This window comes from Erigeron canadensis, chromosome 3 (genome assembly GCF_010389155.1).
Source record: "Erigeron canadensis isolate Cc75 chromosome 3, C_canadensis_v1, whole genome shotgun sequence".
Classification (NCBI taxonomy): domain Eukaryota; kingdom Viridiplantae; phylum Streptophyta; class Magnoliopsida; order Asterales; family Asteraceae; genus Erigeron; species Erigeron canadensis.
In genome coordinates, this window is record NC_057763.1 from 45,726,341 (window position 1) to 45,748,284 (window position 21,944).

Below are 21,944 nucleotides of genomic sequence, written 5' to 3' on the forward strand. Positions count from 1 at the left end.
CAAGACTCAAGAGCTATTTTTATTCTTGTACTCGTAGCCTTACATCAAAAGAAGTTTAAGACTTTCTTGACATGGTAAGAATAATTTAATCCAAATGTAATTAAGTCTTTCAAAATACACCTCCTCCTTATGTGTTGAAAACGAGATTATAAGGTCACTCCTTATGCAAGCCATATTCATCTCCTATTCTTTCATTATTCATTAGCTTTTGTCTTTCCTATAACACCCCAATAGCATCTTTTTCTTAGACCATCCACATTCACAACCCAACCTAATACTACTATTCATTAAATAATTATTTTCTCACTTTTCTATCTACCCAACCCAATCAAACTCAATTTTTACACTCTCATTAACAACCCAACAAACTATATATTAAAATATAATTTATGTAAAAATTCATTTTTCATTCAAAAACTATTTATAATGACTTAGATGTTTCAATTATCAATTATTTACGGAATCACTAACCATCGGCTACAAAAACTTAAATGTCTCAATTATCATTTTAAGATAATATATAACTCATTTTATATTTAAAAAAGTTTTTATCCCACTAAAATACAAATAAAATTAGAAAATACAATAATGTATAATTATAACAGTTCATATATATAAAAAAAAAAGAAAAAGAGTATATTTTAAACTTATTTTGGAAATTTGTAAAAATGATTTTAGCTAAAAATAAAGTTATATAGTAATGCTAGATATTTTAACCCGCGCGATGCGCGGCTAGTTAAAAAGGTTATTTTATGCATTAATAAATAGCTATTCTATAGGCTTATTATGTTGAAATTGATTATGTTATAGTTAATGGTTAATTCCTGGATTACTCTGATCATCTTTTGTCTTTTCTGACATGTCAATATCACAGTCACTAAACCTACTATAGTGATTACACACCAACATTTAACATAAAATATTTTGATATCATCAACAAATCAAACGTAAATCGATAATGTAGCATGATATCTATATATTCATCAAACGAAATAATATATACAAAGTAAATAACTAAACATGACAAAAATTTAGTCATATAAAATACACATAAATACAATACGAATAAGTAAAAAACTAATAAGATAAATAAGAGAAAATCATTTTAGTTTTTACTTTCAAATATGCTGAAAAGATGGAGAAAAAACCTTATGTAGTGACGGAAAAAAATAATCCTAAACACAATTAGGAAATAAAGTATTTTATCTCCAACAATCAAGAAATTCATTCGTAAAACTCAAAATAACTACTATTATCATTATAAAATAGACATTTTTTTGTGGCTAGAATAACCAATTTTGGTTAAGGTTTCGGCCAAGAGAACGAAGGAGAAACAACAAAATTGTTTGGTCGTGTATAACCTAATAATATTTTTAAATAAATTTTAAATTTGATATAGTCTTCAAAGTTGTATATATTTTAATAAATAATATTATTTATGTCAAATATCATTGCCAAATTAATAGATGTATTGGACGTCTTCTTATATCTTAATATGGGTTTTGAGTTTTTTTTTTTAATTTTGTGTATATAGTTTTGATTCAATATTTTATGTTATATTTAATAAAATAAATTACATTGGTTATAAGATAAATATTGTAAAAAAAGTATGGAGATGCCACGTATGATACAATCCTATGTGGCAATGTTTAAAGCTAACTTTAGGTTGAAAGAAGGGTTTAAAAGGCTAGGATTTTTACTGTTTTAATATATATATATATATATATATATTGGTATACGGCAGAAAAATAACTTTATAAGTTAAAAACCAATTGAAAAATACTTCATGATTATGATAAATTAACAACGAAGAAAACTGTGAAACATAATATATGTATAGATAGATTATTAAGAATAACTTTATAAATTAAAAATCAATTGAAAAATACTTCATGATTATGATAAATTAACAACGAAGAAAACTGTGAAACATAATATATGTATAGATAGATTATTATAAAGGGCTATGTAATTTGAGGTGTACGTGTTGAACGTAATATATATAGTTTGGTTATGAAGTGTATATAGTAGATAGAAAATGAAAAAAAAGAAAGAAAAGGTATTAAAATATCATGGATTATGAGTTATGAATTATGAAGTGTTTATAGTTAAAATAAAAAAGTTAAAAAATGTCATACAATGTTAGTCGTGATTTTTTATATATGTTTGATTGATATAAATATAAATTATATATATATGCTTTTTCTATATGTCATATTTAAAATATATGTATAATTATATTATATTATTTAATGAAAATTTATTAGTGTGAAAAAAAATGGAGGTGCCACGTAGGATAAATCTTATGTTTAGAGATAATTTTAATTTGAGGTGGATGACTTTAAAAAATTAGAATAACTATTGTTTTATTATATATATATATATATATATATAAATATATTTGGATGAGTCAAAAGGAAATATGTAGAAGTTTAGCCAATTGCCAACTTGCCATTAATTTATTCTCCAAACAAAGGTTTACACCATCGACTTGTTCGGTTACATAAAAGATTTTTAATAATTTTTTCCCCACTGTCTCCAACCGATTGAATATTTACTCCCCTGATAGGGATAATTTTATAGGGGTGATTATTTTGAAAATTCATAAAAAAAAAAAACTCAAGAAGCATTTTAAACCACACATTCTTTCTCACTTTTTCTCTTTTCAATTAAATAATAAAATTCACACAAATTATTCAAATGTTTTATCTCACAAACCGTAAATCGTTAGACGAAACAAAAAGCATGGGTGGTCTTAAAATTTCGTCCTCTTTCATTAGAGATCCAATTCGATATACTTTTGATGACTTTTTATTTTCGTTTTCTTTTTGGTACTTACACATAACTTACACATGTGTAGGTTGAACAAAAATTATAATTCGGAACGGGCTTCGCCCTTAAGGATATCGAATTGGATCTCTAATGAAAGAGGACGAAATTTTAAGACTACCCATGTTTTTTTGTTTCGTTTAACGATTTACGGTTTGTGAGATAAATTATTTTGAATGATTTTGGTGAATTTTATTATTTAATTGAAAAGAGAGAAAAAGAAAAAAAATGTGTGGTCTAGATTGGTTCTTGAGTTCTTTTTTATTTGTGAATTCTTAAATAACTCCTCCTCTAGTCTTATAATCTCATATTCTTTCACTCACATCATGTTGAACGAGGGTCTAAGGTTGGACGACCCCCCCCCCCCTCGACATCGCTTTTAACGCACCCTGTCCTAATAACGTTTTCCCTGTCCAACGCATCGGACGCGAGGAAAGAAATGCTAGAGGGGAAAGAAGTGCTATAACGACCGACCTAATGTGCCTTTCGTCTACAAACTATGCCAGTGGCATGGGCTACCACATCCGCTGGCATGGTAGATGCGGTTGTAAATGACACAATCATATTATGGTTTGATGCATGTTTGATTTTTAATTTGTTAAATCCAATTTTTATTTTAATTTGTTAAATGAAAATTTAGTAAAAGAATAAAACTATAAAAGGTTAACAACTACGGAGTAACTTCCAACAACTTCTTTAACCACTTTTATGGAGCCTACTTCATTAAACAAACTTTTTTTCTTACAATTATTATTCAATAAACTTCCAATTCCAACATACAAAAGAAATTAACTATTTGACCCATGAATTTCATATAATCTCTTTCATAATCTTTACTAATAAATTTGTCATGTGTAAATTTTTTTTTATTAGGCATATATTTAGGCATAATAACTTTTTAATTAGCACCTAATTGTTAGTGGCATACCCTAACCACCAATTCCCCTACCCGTTGAATTAACAAAGAAAAGCCAAAAGCTTGAATTAGCGAAAAACGATTGCATATTTGTATATACGCATATATTTCATTGTCAAAAAACGACTAATGGTGGTCATGACTAGTTTAATTTCATAAATAATTCTCTTCAAATGGTTGAAATTATTGATATTAGTGTTAGTTTCTAATGAAATGTATGGATACAATATTGATAGTTTGGTAAAATGGATGATTGTGAATGAGAGGAGTATGGTTTAAAAAATGAGTAGTTGCATTTTAAATAAAGAATGTTTGAAAAATGATACTCGTATATATATAGTTGGATTAATTAACTTAACAAGTAAATATTATATTAATATAAAACTTTTTTGAGAACATATATGTTGTGTTAGATATATACTTAACAAGAGTACGTATATTGTTTAAAAAGGAAAATTAAACTAAAATATTTAGACTATTCTAAGTTATCATTTCGATGTTAACATAAAGTAGTAAACAAATCATGATTCAATTTTGTTTTACACGTGAGCTTTGCACTAAGATTTTAAAGTCATCTTCAACTACCAACAAAACTAAAAGTCCCGTCACTTTCTGTCTTGGTGTTAATTAAATAAGATGTTAGATGAATAAAATTTATAGTCGTTGCGCAAATCAGGATCCTTGCATTAGTAACATCTTTACACAAACACCATGTCATTTTAATTAAAATCTGCTATTAAAGAAAAATTTAGGTCTCACTTGAAATTAGTTTAACTGTTTAAGGGTAATTTCAGCTCAAGTTCAATGCTTTTTTAGTTGCAGGTTGCGAATTTCGACATACACATTTTTCAGCCATTGTTATTCGATCATTTGTGATTTGTTCGTGTGCTCCCAGTGTAGTGTTCAGCGTCGTGGTTATGTAGCTTATTTATACATGGTTGGCTTATATGTTTCGTGTTAATGGTCTCTTAATTCGTGGTTTATGTATTCATTTTTCTTATAATATGACAATAATAATATCACTTATATTACAAAATTGTTTCCAAAAGTTATTTTTAAAGAAAGAATGAAATGTAAATACCTCATCCTTTGCTAGCACAATTTTTAAACAGAAATGACATCATAACTTTTTGTATTTTTATTTTCTTCCTTTTTTTATAACCCTAAACTCAATGATAAATGAATAATCATCAACATTAACAAAAAATATCCAGGTTAGAACTAATTTAACTTAAAAAATCCGGGTTAACTAAACCAGGGTTTGAGTAACTAGTACCTTTGTAATTTGTAATTGTAAATAAATTGATTTATTATAAAAAATTTATTCACTCTCTATGAAATGATCGAATAAATACTTTCCTTAAATCAGGATAATTAAGTCAACGCTACGATCATATAATTTCTTTTATTTTATATTTTATCTATACTTCCTTATAAAGAGTATTGGATTTCTTAAAATTCAGCACTTTTTTTCTTTCCAAAATACCCTTACTTAAATATAAAACCCTTAAATACCCTCATTTCCCCATTCTTTTTAATCATTACACATTATCATCAACTTTCTATAACCCTCCGCCGCTGTTCTCTTTCTCCACCGCCGCAACGCGCGAGTACTATGCTTGTATATAACAACACAAACTATTGTTTTCAAAAAATCTATCACCGTGAACCATAATTTATTTATGTATACCGTATAATTGTTCATTTAAACACATTGATGATAAAAATATACAATTTATACAAATATCATTGTACATAAATTATTATTATGGAAACGGTGCCACCATTTCTTCATGGGAAATATTACCTAAATATATAGTCGCATTTGAGAGAGCGTATATCCAACTTTACACACTTATACAAGAATTTACCAATATGGTCAATAGGTTTTTACCACTTAACAATTTGAGTAAGAAACAATATCAACCACTCAAAAAATGAAAAAAATATATACATAGTTAGGTTGATATCTTTTACTAACTTTTGTACTCATGACAAATAATTTCTTTGTAAAAAACTTTTTTTATAAAAAATAACTTCTTTATATAATGGAATATACGTGTGAAAGCGAGCATAAATGGTTTTTAATTTTCTCTATCTTTAATAAATGCCTATTGCAGAAAAAACAACAATTTTTTTTTTTACATATGTAAAAGTTCGTATGCCTTACATATGTGTAAAGTTATTTTTTTTCTATATTATTTATTTATTTATTATTTGGAATGAAATTTTAATTTAAAAATAAAAGTTAATTATGAAAAAGGACAAGTTCAAAACCAATGTGTTTTTTCCCCGTAGTTTAATAGTCTCATCATATCGTCTATATGACATCAATTTCAAGTCAACATTATTGTTTAATTGTTTTGATTTTATTATCTACCTTATTTTTTTTAACAAGTCACGCACCTATGTCAGCTTCATCACATTATTGTCTTATAAATTATAATGCATTTGTGTATCTAATATCTTTTTGTATATATCAATATATATATATATAGGGTAACACTCCGGTGAGAACACTTTTAAAATAAGAACGGTGAGAACACCTTAAAAACATCATTTTGATGTATTAAAAGTCCATAAAACTAACATAGTGCATAACTAATTATCATTATTTAAGTGATTAACAACACATTTATCCGTCAAAATTGAAATAATCATGTTTTTTGTTTTGTGCATTCATCTTGGATGCATATTCATCAAAATGATGCTTCCAACAAAAAACGTGATTTTCTCGTTTTTGATGAATCAATGTGTTGTTAAACACTTGAATAATGATAATTAGTTATGCACTATGTCAATTTTATGGACTTTTAATGCATCAAAATGATGATTTAAAGATGTTCTCACCGTTCTTATTTTAAAACTGTTCTTATTTGATTGCCATATATATATATATATATTATATACATATATAGGGGAAAGGTTAGGTAAACATGCAATACCTATCTTAGGTAAAGCCGGAGGGGATTATGTAAAATTCAGGGAGAGGTTATGTAAAATTCAGGGGGGGTATGTATGTTTATAAAATTTAAAGGTTTAATTTGTAACTTTTTTAAAAGTGACATCATTCGCTGTTGATTATTTAGTTACTACAGTTTAGTCGTAAAAAGTACCAACGTATATAAAATAAGAAAATCAGTCTCTATTTTTCAGTTTCTGAAGACCTGTTTTTTTTTTGTACATACTTAGATTGTTAGGTAGTAAAAAACCCTTGATCATATTAGTAAATTTAAATGTAAGTGTCTAAAATAGGATACACTGATACACACCCCCAAATATGACTATTTAGATAAAAAAAATTTTCGGTCTAAATACCATGAATAATAGAACATGTCCATGTTCTAAAAACAGAAAGGGGCATGCTCATTTTTTTTGCTCTTTATCTAAGTAAAGTTCTTTTTCCCAATAGATATCACTTAGTATTGGATCCAAGAATGTATCATCATATACAATTAGTCAATTACCTAGGGGAGTAACAAGAGAAGGAAAAAGGAGAGACTCAATCATCATATTATACATGGAAAAGAAGAATAAAAAGATGAAATATAATGTTAGCATGTTGCCCTTTGGGGGAAATTTGTAGTTGTAAAATAACACACGTTACACATTTAGGTCACTAAGTGAACCACTTTAAGTCTTTAAATGCGTACACACGCATATAATGTGTGTTTATGTGAGTGCTTGTTTGACTTTGACCGGTAAAAGAATCTACATGTACAAGAGTATTACGGAGTATAAAATGCAGAAATATGGTAATAAACCTGATTTAATAAATATTTAATTGTTTTTTCTTTCTTTTTGTTCATGTGTCTAATTATCTATATCTATATTATATTATATATATACTATATTATAAAAAGAATAGCCCTTTTTATTTTTGGTAATGTTAAAAATATGTAATATTTTCACTTAACACCCCTTAAAATACTTTCATATACCCTATCCTCTTAACATTAATGATTAAATTACACTGTCAGTCCTTTATCATTTAAAATATCTCCATTAACCTTTTACATCAATTATATACGCAACTCACCGCCGCTCCACTACCAACAGTCGTCCAACCATCACACCGTCGCCGCCACAACCACCGCCGTATAACACGGGTATCGTGCTAGTTGTATCAAAGTAAATACTTAGGTATTGAAACCATAGTATAGTTACGTTATTTGTTAAGACCGAAAATTTCTATTGTAGTTATTCTGTTTGGATCATTTTGCACTTGATTTCCACCCAAATAAATAAATAAATGTGAGTATGTGACTATATAATCTGGTTCCAACATATCGGTTTTGTATATGGTAGATAAAGTAAACCGTGACACGAAATTAGTGGCTAAAGTATAAGATGAAAATTTTCAAACTTTCATTTACGAATCTTAATTTTTTTTAACGGCAGTGGTGATTGGACTAAGCGGCATGCCTCTTCATCGTCCAGTAGAGATTGACCACGTCACCAGCACAGTCAATCCGAGGGCATGACTTGCGGTGGAAGTCCCACTACCTGTTCTGGAGGAAACTAGCTAATGCTAGAGAAAACCCCTATGCTCCATCTCATTGGCAAAGACTTTCCAATATGTCTTTCCAAGGTTTTGAACCTGTAACCAACATTTGACTGAAAGACATAAGGGGCATTAAATGTCCAGTTAGGCTAAATCCCAAAGACTTACGAATCTTAATTAAAACATTGTCAGCGTTAATTATCCTTTCAAATGTTAGATCTAGACATAATTTATATTGTTAGTTACCTTTTTGTGATTAGCAAGTTTTATTCTTGAAGGCTTCATGCAAATAACAAGTAAATATAGTAAAACCTCTATAAATTAATTCTCGATAAATTAATAATCTCGATAAAGCTAATAATTTGTTCGATCCCAATAATTGAACACCAATCAATAAAATAATAAGATAATAGTTTTTTTTAAATCCCAAGTAAAATTATATAGGTCCCATCAAAACCACAAATTAATAATTCCTTAAATATTCTAAAATTTTCATATTGTTTAGTAAAAATAAAATTATAGTCACTTTTTTTTTTTTAACTTTAAAGCTATGCTAAATATATCTTTAAATTTATACATTGCACTTAAAAGTTGAGACATTGTCGCAACAAAAAATTGTGAAGAGTTGTTTGTTGCTTGCAATGTTTCTTTCCGAATGATCGATTTCAAAATTATTGTATCATTCTAAACTAGATTTTAAACAATATCCATTACAATTTCTTCAATGCTTTAAACCTCATAACATTCATTACTTTCATCGGGATTATCCCGTGACTCATTCACATCCGTTTTGTGTTAATAATACATACGTGTAATCAATCTCACAAGCTCACAAATGTTTTGTTTATAGTTTACATCATTTAAATTACTTGAGCCAAATGAATTCATTGAATGAATTTTATCTTGTCAAATACAATTTGTTTAGACTCTTATTTTATTTAATGTGTGAATGTACATTGGATATGAAAATTTTCAAAGTGATATATGAACCTCTTTAAATTAATAATTTAGTAATTTATCGATATAATAATATCTCAATAATTTAATAAAATATCTCGGTCCCAATATTATTAATTTATAAAGGTTTTACTGTAAATATTTCTATGTTACTTGATGAAAATTTCATATTATTTGCTGGAAGTTTTATTTTTTATGTTAGTCGGAAGGATCTAACTGGTCATGCATAATAATGTTATGACACTATGATATATGAATGTAGTTTTAAACATCTTAGTTTTGTTATACAAAAAGGAGTGACGACGCAATTTGTTGCCTGTTTGCTAACTATTTCTATGTAAATTACTAATTATTAAGTCTAATCAATTTATAAATTATGATTTAAACTTAAATGAAACAATCACTTGCTAGCAACTTATTATTTTTTTTTTTTAAAATCTTCATTAATTATATATAGTTTGTCATCTTAATCTAAATGTTAAATACACATTTTATTTTTAAAATTCGTATGTTATCATATATTTCTCATTATGTTCAATAGCACCTGTTGTTACCGTCACACTACAACATCGTCACTTTTATATCACAGTCTCATTGCAGGGCAGTTCTTAGTTGCTATTAAATTGCTTGGGACATATATATTAATGAGATGCAGGGGAAAAAAGGAAGAGAACGAGGTGGATCAAAGGGTGAGCCGCGATAAGGTGGACCGGGTATTTAGGTGGCACCCGATTTGTCCGGGTTGACGTAGCAGCCTAGCCTAGCCTAGCCTAGGGGGTAGGTAGGCCTACAAAGACTCTCATTGGTCCCGTTACTAATGATAATGACGTTTTCTTTTAACTTCTTTTACATTTTTAGTACCTATATTTAACATAAAAATCCTTTTATTACATTGAGGACTATGCGAGAGATCTACACATGGTTCTTGAATGTGAGCAACCGGGAATGAACGACTTTTTTTGATAAAGAAAGTTAAACAAAATTATATCTATGTAATGTCTATATCGAGAGAGGAAACAAATTGACATGTTCATCTATATAACACATTGGTTTAGAAAAAAAACATGATTCAAATATGAAGACTTAACTAAAAGTATTTTTGTGATTGTTAAACTTTTGGTAACTTCAAAATTAAGAACATTAATTATAATGTTTGACCATTAAATTGCACATATTTTGTAGTGGTGACATCAATTTTCTACTATTTTAACCTAATGACTTGCTTTATTTTTAGATGCCGTTAAATATATATATATTTTTTTTATATTATTTTTATGAATGTACAAGATAAACAAACTTTGTTTGGTTTGCAGAAAGATAAGATAATAATGAAAGATATAAAACAAACACAAAGTGCTTGAATTTTTTTTTTCTCTCTCTTTCTCTATACGTTAATTATTGAATTACATATTTACAATATTTTATTTGGTTATTTTTGACGTTGTTTTACATATACTTTGTCAATTACACTTTTATAATAAAGAGTAATTTAGTTACGAGCCACAATGTCACCTCTAGTTTTCCAAAGAATCTTGAACGGATTTTGAGCTATGAATTGGACTACGGATTAGCAAACATTTTTTAAATTACTATATTTGTATTTATCAAATGCATAGTGCTGTAATACCCCGTAGCCCATTTTATATCGATAAACCTTCCCCTACAATTAATCATGGAGGTATTTGCAATGTCATCATTGTATGCTTGCGTATGTGATAACTTATAACGTTTTTGTATTTTTTTTTAACACCTTAATTAACATTTTGTCAATATCTTTCTTAGGTGAATACAAATACGAATATACTCAAATTGGTACTCATAAATAATTAACCCGACATCGATAGTGAAAGGTCAATTTGATTTCGAGTGACTAGGAGCAATATGTAATTCATTGCAAACACGAAGACCTATGACAACTCAATGTATTTTGTTTTTCTACGTAAAGTATTATTTGTACCAACTAATGGCTGTATTTATGATTATCAACAAGTCGAATAGACACTATACTAACGCATCTAACTAAATGTGACAACTTAACATATTTATATTGTATGTCGTAAAGTCGATCTATTCAACGGTAACTAGTAAGTAATATTGACTTGATCACACGACTCATTAATTAGAAGAACGAATATGCAAAAGCAATGTTAAACGTGACTCGACACTTGTTAAGATCCATTCAGATTAAGTTATACAACCGCATATATCTGTATAGTCCTCAGCTACGTAGTACGTATTCACTTGAGTTATATATAAAGATAGGAATAGGAATAGATAGATTTTTGCAAACATGAAAATTTGATGAAAGTTTCCAAGTTTATATGCATGGCCAAAGTCTTGGACCAATCTTCGATATGTTGTGTTAATTAGTCAAAGTTGACTTTAGATTTAGAAAAAACATTAGCCTCCCAAGCATTGTTTAGTTTACGTAATTCTATGAACATCACAGAGAGGGTGACGTATCCGAATGAAAACTAAAACGCCACACTCGATTGTAAAACACATCCAGATTCAAATTCACCACCCTCTTAAAAAACGACTTGGTAGGTATGCCACCAGATTCAAATCTCTGCAAAAGCATATTCAATCTGACATGATTTTCAAGGTCTCACCATAAAAAAATTTTTTCTCTAAAAGATAAAAAGGATTTTACGGCTATTTAGTTAGGAGGATTAGTCATTTCCCTTATCGTATTAGGGACAAGGGTGTAGTCGGTAAATTTTATCGGCAAAAAAGAACGGCTAGCATCGGCTCTTTGGCAAACCTATAGCACATGTATTGACAAATTTTGACAAGTTACATCGGCTAATTTTGGCCGAAGCTTCTTTCATGACCCTTTTTTTTTTTTTGTCTTTTTTCCTTTGACAAGAATTGGCTAGTTTTGACATTATACCATGGTTTTTGGCAAAGAATTAACAAGTTTTGAGAAAAAATCGACAAGTACATATAGCATACTCTTATAGAACTTAAACTTGCCAAAAAGACAATTTATGACATTACACCTTTGCCCTCGTATGCATAAGTTTGTTACTTGTATAAACCATTTTTTATTCTATTTTATTAACATTGAATTTAAAACACAAAACCAAATATATGATCGTTTGCATAATTGCATCATACGTGTACAAATACAATTCACAAAACAAATACACATATGCTAATAATATAAAAAATGCAAACCATATCAACAAGATATTTTTCCCGACATATATATATTTTAATTATCGAAAAAATAATTCAAAAATAATATAGTAAGTGAGTAGAGAAATATGGTTTCAAAGAAAGCAAACTTACCTTAATAATCTATACATCTATGAATCTACAAGTCTATGGGGTTTGTGCTATTAAGGAACACGACACAAGAGAGACTTGTTTGAAAATGTGAAGGAAACAGAATTGACACCCTCCCGGAATTACTGGGCGTCGTCACCGGCAGCCACCACTTTCTTTCTCTCTCTCTCTCTCTCTCTCTCTCTCTCTCTTCACAGTGTCAGCACCTCTCTGCCTGCCAACTCACCTCTACCTTCCTGCAACTGTAACTTTTGCAGTAAAATTACCAGAGGATTAAAGACCAACAACTTAACATTTTCCTTCAATCAAAAGATGTGATTTTTTATATTCATGTCTCAATTACTTCCTAATCAATTAGTACTACTTTACTAGCTTTACTTTTTACACCCATAAAAAGTAACAACACTCATGTGTCTTTTCCCACTTTCTTAATTTGTGAATTCCCTTTCTGGGTTTGTCTTAAAACTGTATTTAGTTTCTGGGTTTTAAATAAAACTGGATTTTGTTTCCGGGTTCTAGAGATAGGAAGATTTTTTTTTTTATCTAGTTTTTAACATTGAATGGTTTGAAAGACTTGAACTTTATGTCTGATTTTTGAAGAAAACAAGATTTTGTATCTGGGTTTGAAAGAAAACAAGATTTTTTTTTTATCTGGGTTTGAAAGAAAACTGAATTTTGTATCTGGGTTTGGAAGAAAACAAGACTTTGTATCTGGGTTTGAAAGAAAACAAGATTTTATATCTGGGTTTATAAAATGATGTGTGGTTTAATTGATTTGAACACGGTCAACGAAGATACAGATGAAGTTTCAATGTCTTCTTCATCTTCAAACATTTCCGGTTCTGGGTCGCCGGAATTGTCGCCGGCTGTGGGTTCTGGGTCTACTCCGGTAGTGTGTTGTTTGGAGTTATGGCATGCTTGTGCAGGACCTTTAATATCTTTACCAAAGAAAGGAAACGCCGTCGTTTACTTCCCTCAGGGCCACCTTGAGCAACTACAATCCGCCAGTGACTGTGCCAACTCCGGCGACTTTGGTCTTCCACCTCATGTGTTTTGCAGAGTTCTTGATGTCAAGCTTCATGTATGTTTATTACTTATTTATTCAAACTTATTAAGGCTTGATTAGAAATTAGAATTTTAGATTATTAATATTTAATTGCCACCAAAGCGGTCTAGTTGTCATAAGTCTTGATATTCTCTTTCTCCGTATATTTGTTAGACTGTTGACATTTGAATTATTATTTTTGATGAAATTAGGCTGAGGGTGGGACTGATGATGTTTATGCTCAAGTTTCATTGATTCAAGATCCTCAGGTTTGTTGGCATTTTGTATGTTTCAAGATTTTGTACTTTCCAAGTTAATATGTTCTTTTTAATTTATCTTCTGGTTTTTAATTTTAACTGTGGTTGGTACTTATTTTTCCTATGTATATTGATATATAGAAATACAAATGAGAAATGATTTATTGGATTTTAAAAAAGTTCTTGTATTCCAAGATGGTTGCAAGTTAGATTTTAGTTTGCAATCTAAGGATCTAAATTGGATTTTAAGGACATGTTTGGATTTTGTATTTGTTACAATAAGTGGTAGTGCATAGTGTTCAAGTTTTGATATTTTATCTTTGATGCAGTAGGATGTATTTTGAATTTTGTTACACAGGTTATCTGTATCTAATGTTAAAAAAAAAGATAAACAAACGAATCATCATATAGCATATTAGCATTTGTTTTTCTTGCATAATGGGACCAGCAGATTAAGTTAAAATGTTATGTGGTATAAATTAAGTACTCCTTCTTTCAACAATTGACTTGTAATTATAGTGTTCAAACACAATCTAAGCTAAATTTTGATATTATTCATATAAAATAGTAAAGTCAGTAAACAATATAATCTGGTTGTTTCTTTTCCGGTCAAAAGAACTTACAAATACCAAATTTTCATTGCAATTTGTTTGGGGTGTATCAAACAGCTGGAGCAAAAATGGCGTGAAGGTGGGCGTGGAGCAGACGAAGAGGAAAATGAAGTGGCTGAAAAGTCAATGACGCCACATATGTTTTGCAAGACCCTCACTGCCTCTGATACAAGCACTCATGGAGGATTCTCAGTCCCACGTAGGGCTGCCGAGGACTGCTTTCCGCCCCTGGTACTTATCTTAGAACCACGTTCCTGAGTCCTAAAGTTTAAGTTTTGCTGTAAAGTAACTTACTTGAAGTTATTTTCTTAATCGATACCGCAGGATTATAAACAGCCGAGGCCTTCACAGGAACTTGTAGCTAAAGATCTTCATGGGACTGAATGGAAATTCCGTCATATCTACAGAGGTAAAATAAATCTCCTAGTTTGCCCCTTGTACTCCCAATCTTTTTTTGATGAATTCATTTAGAAGACTATCTCATATTTTTATTATTTTACTTTTTCTTGCATGCTGTAATTTTTTGTTTCCATATGGTGCCATAGTGGTTAATTTAAAATAAAAGCAAAGGAGTAAAGGTCTATGTTTAAAGAAGGCAGATATTTGTTCTTTATTAGTTTGGGACAAATGATTTCCAGTTTTGAAAATGATGAAGACATTTGTTAACTATTGTTGTGTTTGAGCAGGGCAGCCGAGAAGGCATTTGCTTACAACCGGTTGGAGCGCATTTGTCAACAAGAAAAAGCTTGTATGTGGAGATGCGGTTCTATTTTTAAGGTACCAGAATACTAGAGAGTTGAGGGTACTTCACTAGTTCACTTTATTAGTTTGTTCTTAATTTTTATGCTTTTATATGTTTCAGAGGTGATGATGGAGTACTGAGGTTGGGCATCCGAAGAGCCTCACAAGTGAAAGTTTCTTCCAGTTTACCAGCATTTTGTAGTCGACAATTAAATGACTTTGACTTTGGCACTGTGGTCAATTCTATATCTCAAAGAAGCTCGTTCACTGTTTGTTACAATCCGAGGTAACTACGTTATTTTTATAGTTTTTCGTGATCAAACTTCTTTATGACCCCTAACTTCAGTCATATATTCAAGGGGTGGCTTATCGGAGTTCATAGTGCCGTATACACAATTTCTGAATTGTCTTGCTAATCCGTTCCCTCCCGGAATGAGGTTTAAGATGCGGGCTGAAACAGATGATGCAGGAGACCGGAGGTTTGACAAATACAGTACTGTGATTTCTTTTGAGACCATTACAGTAAAAGGAAACTTTCTTACAAGATCAAAGTTTCATGGCCGTGTTGTAAGTTAATTATACAAAAAAGACCCAACCATTACCCTGTAATGGGAGCTTATTTGGCTATAAACTTACGACACGTGTCCTTCGAATTTAATTTTGATAATATATTTCCTAAGGTTGAGAATTACTTTGCTAAAAGTATGTTCTTTTACTGTTTTACATGCAATTTGTCCTTTCTAAAACCTTTAGATCTTGCGCAGTAAGCATTTCAGTTTATAACTTTATATCATGTCTTCATAACAGGTCTACAGGTATCATTATCGGGCTTAATGATATTGATCCTTCTAGGTGGCTTGGATCGAAATGGAGGTGCCTAACGGTATGAAATCTGTTTTTTTTTTTTTTTTGTTAAGGCTGTTTGAAATCCTCTTGATGGCAGATTATTATGGTCAAACTTCTGATGTAACTTTTTGACTAATTGTCACACGCCTAGTTCATACCTGTTCATACTTTTCAGGTAAGGTGGGACTGTATGGAAGTTACAAGGCCAAATAGAGTTTCTCCATGGGAGATCGAGCGATGTAGTTCGGTTTCAGATATTGGAAGCTTTGTGTCACCCATATCAAAGAGGACACGGACTGGTTTTCCCGTTCTTAATGGTCCTTTGACTTATATTTATGGAACCTAGTTGTAGATACTGACAAAAGATGCTAAAGTTTTCTGCATTGCTTACAGATCGGTCAACTGGAGCATCAGACTTCGGGGAATCAGTGGGATTCCACAAGGTCTTGCAAGGTCAAGAAATATACGGTTTTTACCGTTCTTCTGAAGCATCTCCATTAGGGCATGGCATCAGAAACCAAATGAGTGTAGGCTTTGGTGAATCTTTAGGATTCAATAGGGTCTTGCAAGGTCAAGAAATGATTTCAAATCTACAATATGGTGAAAGGGTACCCAGTTCTGGGAATATATGGACTAACATGTCATCATCATCTTCACCATCATCTGTTTTACGGTTCCAGCAAGCATACAGCCATCATGCTCCTAACGCTTATCCTATACATTATGCTGATAGTATGAAGCCGTTAAATGGTCAAAAGCATCAAGATTTCTTTAGTCCAATGAAAAGTCAGCAAGAAGAACCAGTTTTGACTTCTAAGAATAGTTGCAGACTCTTTGGCTTCTCATTGACTGAAGGAAGTAATGGTACAAAATCTTCTTGCGGACAAAATGGCGAGGATCGAGTCCATCCAATAGGTCCCGTTGTGAACACAAAAGTTGGAGGAAGTTGTATCAATGTAAGTAATCATTATAATTTTTTTGGAATGATCATGCATTTAGTTGTAGTCTTCTTTATGGGAATGCTATTTTGATTTGATAGGAGAGGGTTCATCAGTGGTATCGGCCAAGTGATGGTTTTTTACAAGGATTGTGAAGATGAGATGTCTCTATTTGAGATACACATGGAAACTTAGGTAAGAACATGTTTTTGTAAACAGTTACAACATACTTGCAATGACCTTAATTGAACATGATCTGTTTATAGGCATGTACCTCTGTATATTTTGATTCTTAAAGTATACGGCGGTTGGAATGAACTGTCTAATAATGAAACGTTTCGTCAGTGGGAAGCGAACAGCAGGAAACTTTTACACTTTTACATATATTGGTCTCTTTATATGGTAACTCAATATTATAAATTAACTTTCTGAAAGAAGTTAATCGTAATAGCAATTTTGATGTTCAATGGATCCGCAAAAAGTCAAACAAGGATCCATCATTATTTTTAAGTAGTGCTTTTGTAATCCTTATTGGTGGCTTTGCAGGGAATACTGGAGATGTGTTTATAGCAGAAGTTGTGAAGTTCGGCAATGGGGTGGTTGCATTATTGACCCTTATGTAGCTTTAACTCTGAGTAATATTAGTACCTGGTAGTATTGTATTTGTTTAAAGAAAGCCCACCCTAAACCACTGGGCCGAATCCTTTAGTGAATCTACTTATACATGTTTTTCTTTAGTGTGAACAATTTGAAGATAAAGATTTGCTTCTGCCTATTGGTATCCAAACTCTATACTCATCTATTTGATAGTTTGCGTGCTACTATACATCGTTGGGCAAACATATATTCGTAAGTCGTAAAATTTGAAATTTAACTAGAATTGGAACAGGATTTGAACCAGTTAAATCTGTCTGAAGTTACATTTAAACAGAAACTAAAAAAAAAAAATACAACTAGGATTAGATAATAAGCATTTGGTTTCAGTATACTTGACTTCTTGTTTCTAAACAATCTTACATGCAAAACATCATTAAAATTATAAGATCTATACCTCCAGATTATCAGTAGAACCAGCATTTTTTGGTCTGAGTTCTTGAATCCTCTTCTTTTCCATGCTCATTCCCTGTTTTTCAAGCTCAGTCTCCAGCACTTTAAACATTGTATCATACGGTACAAACCCTCTCATAACCGCGTCTTCCAAAACCAAGCAAGCATGTTTAAGCTTCCCGTTCTTACATAACCCACGAACCAAAAGGCTATACATCCCCAGTCCTACACTAACGTTATTCTCTAACATATGACTCAACAAGAAAGAAAGCACCTTCATTCTTTTCAACTTTAAACACATCTTTAATAACGGTGAGTAAGTGTCAAAATCAGGCCGGACACCACTCTTTTCCATTTCATGTAGCAGCTTAAGCGCATCCTCTTCTTGACTCAGGTTACACAAACAAGTTATCATAGCGTTATACGTTTCTGTGTCACGTTTAATTCCTTGTACGGGCATTTCATCAAAAACTTCACGTGCATCCTTTACTCTATCGGCTCTCGATAAGATGTAGATTAAAGAGCTGTAAAACGGTGCATCAAAGACAATATTACTTGACTTCATTTTCTCATAAACCTTTAAAGCCTCATCAAATTCCTTCGCTTTCCCGAGCGCAAGCATTACAATAGTATACGTGACAATATTGGGAGGACACCCTTTTTCTTCCATTTCTTCAAGAATTTGATCAACTTTTCTAAAATCTTTTTCACTACAATAAGCCTCTATTATAGAGGTATACGAGATAACATCAGGAAGAATCCCGTGCTCCTTCATCTCTTCCATGGTCGCTAAAGCCTTTCCAAGTTTCCGAGCTTTGGACCAACCATGGATCAACACATTAAAAGTATGCGAATTTGGAGGAATTTCTTTCTTAAACTCAACAAAAATATCATTTGCAAGCTCAACGTTCTTGTCTTTCGCTAGTGCATCAACCAAAAGATTCAACGCTGCAAGATCTTTCTTAACCCCAAATTGATTGATTCTTCTAAATGCATCTATCGCTTCTTCATGCAGTCCTGCCTTTGTGAGCCTTCTAATGACCTTTGCCATAGTGTTTATCGTTACATAATTTTCGCCAATACCAACCATTTTTTCCACTACTTTCCACACAAGATCAAAATTTTTTGATTTCCCCAAAGAATCAACCAACAAGTCATATGTATCAGGCGACAGCTTGACACCCATTTGCGATTCAGCCCAAGTAAACACCCCATAAGCCGATTTCCAGTTATTATCGAATCTTTTCAGCATTTGAACAACCAAGTGTTCAGATGCAGTAAAATCAGATTCATTTAAAGCTTTCACAACAGAATCAACTGATTCAAAATGCATAAATAACACTTTGGTTATCTTCTTTACATCAGTATCGGCGGTGTTGTTGCTTACGGTGGTTTTATCGTGTAATTTGGTGTCATTATGTTTATAACCCTCAATCCAGTCAGAAACTGAAGGGAGCAAGAAATCTTCTTCGGCGGTTTTTGTGACTAAAGTATCGGTTTCTGAAAGTTTAACCCATATTGGAAGTTCAGGTGATTCGGTTACTTGTAATGGATCATCATTTCTATCATTTTTTGGTGATTCGTTCAAGGTAGAGAATGAAGTGCTTAAAAAGTCACAAACTTTGTTTATACTTGACCCAACTTTTGACCTTGAACAACACCTATTTATCATGTAAAGCTTTGATCTTGAGTTCATCATTCTAGCATACATTCAATCGCTACCAATGCTTCTATCTGGAAAATTAAATTAAATAAATATAATAATAATTTTTGAAAATTAAAAAAAAAAAAACCTGTAACAATCACTTCAAAATGCTTTTTGGGTCCTTTATTTCTTTTCTTTTTAAGCTAAAAAAAATAAAAGCAGTCTTAAACACCCTCCAAAATTACTATAAACAATTATATTCATATAGGGCTTGCCATAAGTTTAGGTATTGTTATCACAAAAATTTCAAAATGTCTACAGCTTATAACATTTTAATAAATATAATTTGAGTTAAATATATATTTACCTGGGTATGGAGGTGATGACGGCGAGGTCAACTTCGCCGATGACTGGCGATGCGGCGGTTGTACGGAGTGGCAGAGACAAAGATAGTTATGAAATGGAACAAGTGGGTTTCAAGCTGGGTAAGTGTAAAGGTTTGAAATGGGCTGTTTCATAATTAGGCCCATTTATATATATTTATAAAAAAAACAATTATAAAAGAAAAATAGAAAGAAAAAAAAACGCTTTTACTGATTACATAAAATAATTTTAAGTAGATTAAAAAACATGTTTTGGAACTAGCCATTGGTAATTTTAAGTAGATCACATAAAATAATTTGTTTTATGGAATTAAAATCGGGATATAAAAAGACAGTTTTACTAAATTTTAATTTATGGTTAAAAAAAATGTTTGACATAAGCTTTTTAGGAGCTTTTCATAAGCTTTTTAGAAGTTTTAACTTTTTATTTTAAACTAAATTTTTTTTTAAATGCAACTAGCTTTAGCTTTTATTTGAAAGATAAAGCTCCAAAATAAAACACTATTACTATAATCTATATATTTAATTTATTAATTGCAAAAGTAAAATTTCGTTCTAAAGAAAAAAAATTCCGAAAGTAAAATAATCTTTCAAGTAGGCGATTGAAAAATCAAAGTTGTCCACCAATTATTACGTTGATAACTTATTCTAGAAACATAATTAGTCACACTTGTGTGACACATGGCTTTACTAATTAACGATATAACAAAATATTAAGCAATCAAGCCCTTATAAATTATATATATATATTATATATTACGAGTATTATTTAAATCATTACTACTATCTATCTATGAATATTTTATAAGAGACTGATTTATCCAACTGGATAAGTAACTACGTATACAGGTTTGTTTTATCCATCAAGCTCTCTGCAATAAAATATGATATCTTAAAGCAAAATAATTAATTTACCTAACTCATGTTTTTAAAAATTAATATAAAAACTTAAGAATTTAACATGTGGCTTCCACTAACTCTCTTTCTTAATATTATCCATTGATTCTTCTACATGTTATCATCATATGATTATGTTGATTTTTAAGCATGTAAATTAGATTGATTTATCATTATCATAACTTAAATCAAGCATTATGATTTTATGAATATTTAATGAAAATTGATAAATCTTTCTACCCAAATAGTCTAATAATCATCATATGATTATATTGATTTTTAAGCATGTAAATTAGATTAATTTATCAATATCTTATCTTAAATCCAGCACTATGATTCTATGAATATTTTATGAAAAATGATAAATTCTCCTAACCAAATAATATAATAATCCCTGGCCCCTAAAACATTAGAAAGGTGACATGTAATATCCATTAATTCTCTTTCCTAATCTTGCCATCTGATTTTTTTCATATGTCATCATCTCATAATTAAGAGGATTATTAGGCTATTTGGTTAGGAGGATTAATCATTTTTTAAAATTTATACTGTTTTATGCAATATTTAATCAAATTAGTGAATCACATTATAAAGTTTTGAGTCCTTCGACAGCCAATTAATGATACAAATAATGATGTATAAATGTATAATCTTCTTATTTCAAACTTTGGAGTAGCAATGACAATATAATAGTCTGTATGTATCTTCAAACTTTGGGCTTGTATAAGTTTGATGATGTATTATTTTTTGAGAGTTAATAAAAGATAAGGCTATGGCCATTTGTTATAAAAAAAAAAAATAATAAATAAATAAATAAAAAATAAATCTTCTTATTTCCTACAATATTCGGCATTCTTCATTAATTTGGTCCAAAGCTAGTAACATTATTTGGTTTATACATTGCATTTCTATACTATATTATAAAGTACATTTTTTTTCTATAACATTTTAAGTTTCAACATTTATTTTTTTAAAATGTCACTTCTATCAATTTTATATTACTTAAAATAACTATAATAGCTTTTCTCTCTCCTTAA

General features: G+C 30.4%; 2 protein-coding genes across 3 annotated transcripts; one reads left to right on the forward strand and one right to left on the reverse strand.

Moving 5' to 3' along the window:
• Positions 1-12,447: 12,447 nt before the first annotated feature.
• Positions 12,448-17,722, forward strand: LOC122591144 (auxin response factor 3). 2 transcript variants are annotated; one of them, XM_043763359.1, is made up of 12 exons: positions 12,448-13,578; positions 13,755-13,811; positions 14,468-14,641; positions 14,735-14,819; positions 15,097-15,187; positions 15,273-15,437; positions 15,511-15,630; positions 15,959-16,034; positions 16,173-16,314; positions 16,391-16,953; positions 17,037-17,130; positions 17,482-17,722. In XM_043763359.1, the coding sequence occupies exons 1-11, from the start codon at positions 13,252-13,254 to the stop codon at positions 17,088-17,090; spliced, it is 1,854 nt and encodes a 617-aa protein (XP_043619294.1). In that variant the 5' UTR covers positions 12,448-13,251; the 3' UTR covers positions 17,091-17,130; positions 17,482-17,722. The 2 variants fall into 2 exon arrangements, with proteins under 2 accessions (XP_043619294.1, XP_043619295.1); XM_043763360.1 differs by having other exon boundaries at positions 16,173-16,296.
• A 75-nt stretch (positions 17,723-17,797) lies between these two features.
• LOC122593450 (pentatricopeptide repeat-containing protein At3g22670, mitochondrial) lies at positions 17,798-20,102 on the reverse strand. The gene is made up of 2 exons (XM_043765863.1): positions 19,995-20,102; positions 17,798-19,716 (listed from the first exon to the last, which is right to left on the reverse strand). The coding sequence occupies exon 2, from the start codon at positions 19,691-19,693 to the stop codon at positions 17,981-17,983; it is 1,713 nt and encodes a 570-aa protein (XP_043621798.1). The 5' UTR covers positions 19,694-19,716; positions 19,995-20,102; the 3' UTR covers positions 17,798-17,980.
• Between the last annotated feature and the right edge of the window lie 1,842 nt (positions 20,103-21,944).

What these genes read in the sequence shown, in the direction of transcription:
- LOC122591144 (XM_043763359.1), top strand. Translation starts at nt 13,252, where the DNA reads ATGATGTGTGGTTTAATTGATTTGAACACGGTCAACGAAGATACAGAT. An exon ending in GATGATGCAGGAGACCGGAG is followed by an intron (nt 15,631 to 15,958) that starts GTTTGACAAATA and finishes TCTTCATAACAG; the next exon opens with GTCTACAGGTATCATTATCG. An exon ending in TGGTTTTCCCGTTCTTAATG is followed by an intron (nt 16,315 to 16,390) that starts GTCCTTTGACTT and finishes CATTGCTTACAG; the next exon opens with ATCGGTCAACTGGAGCATCA.
- LOC122593450 (XM_043765863.1), bottom strand. Translation starts at nt 19,693, where the DNA reads ATGTATGCTAGAATGATGAACTCAAGATCAAAGCTTTACATGATAAAT.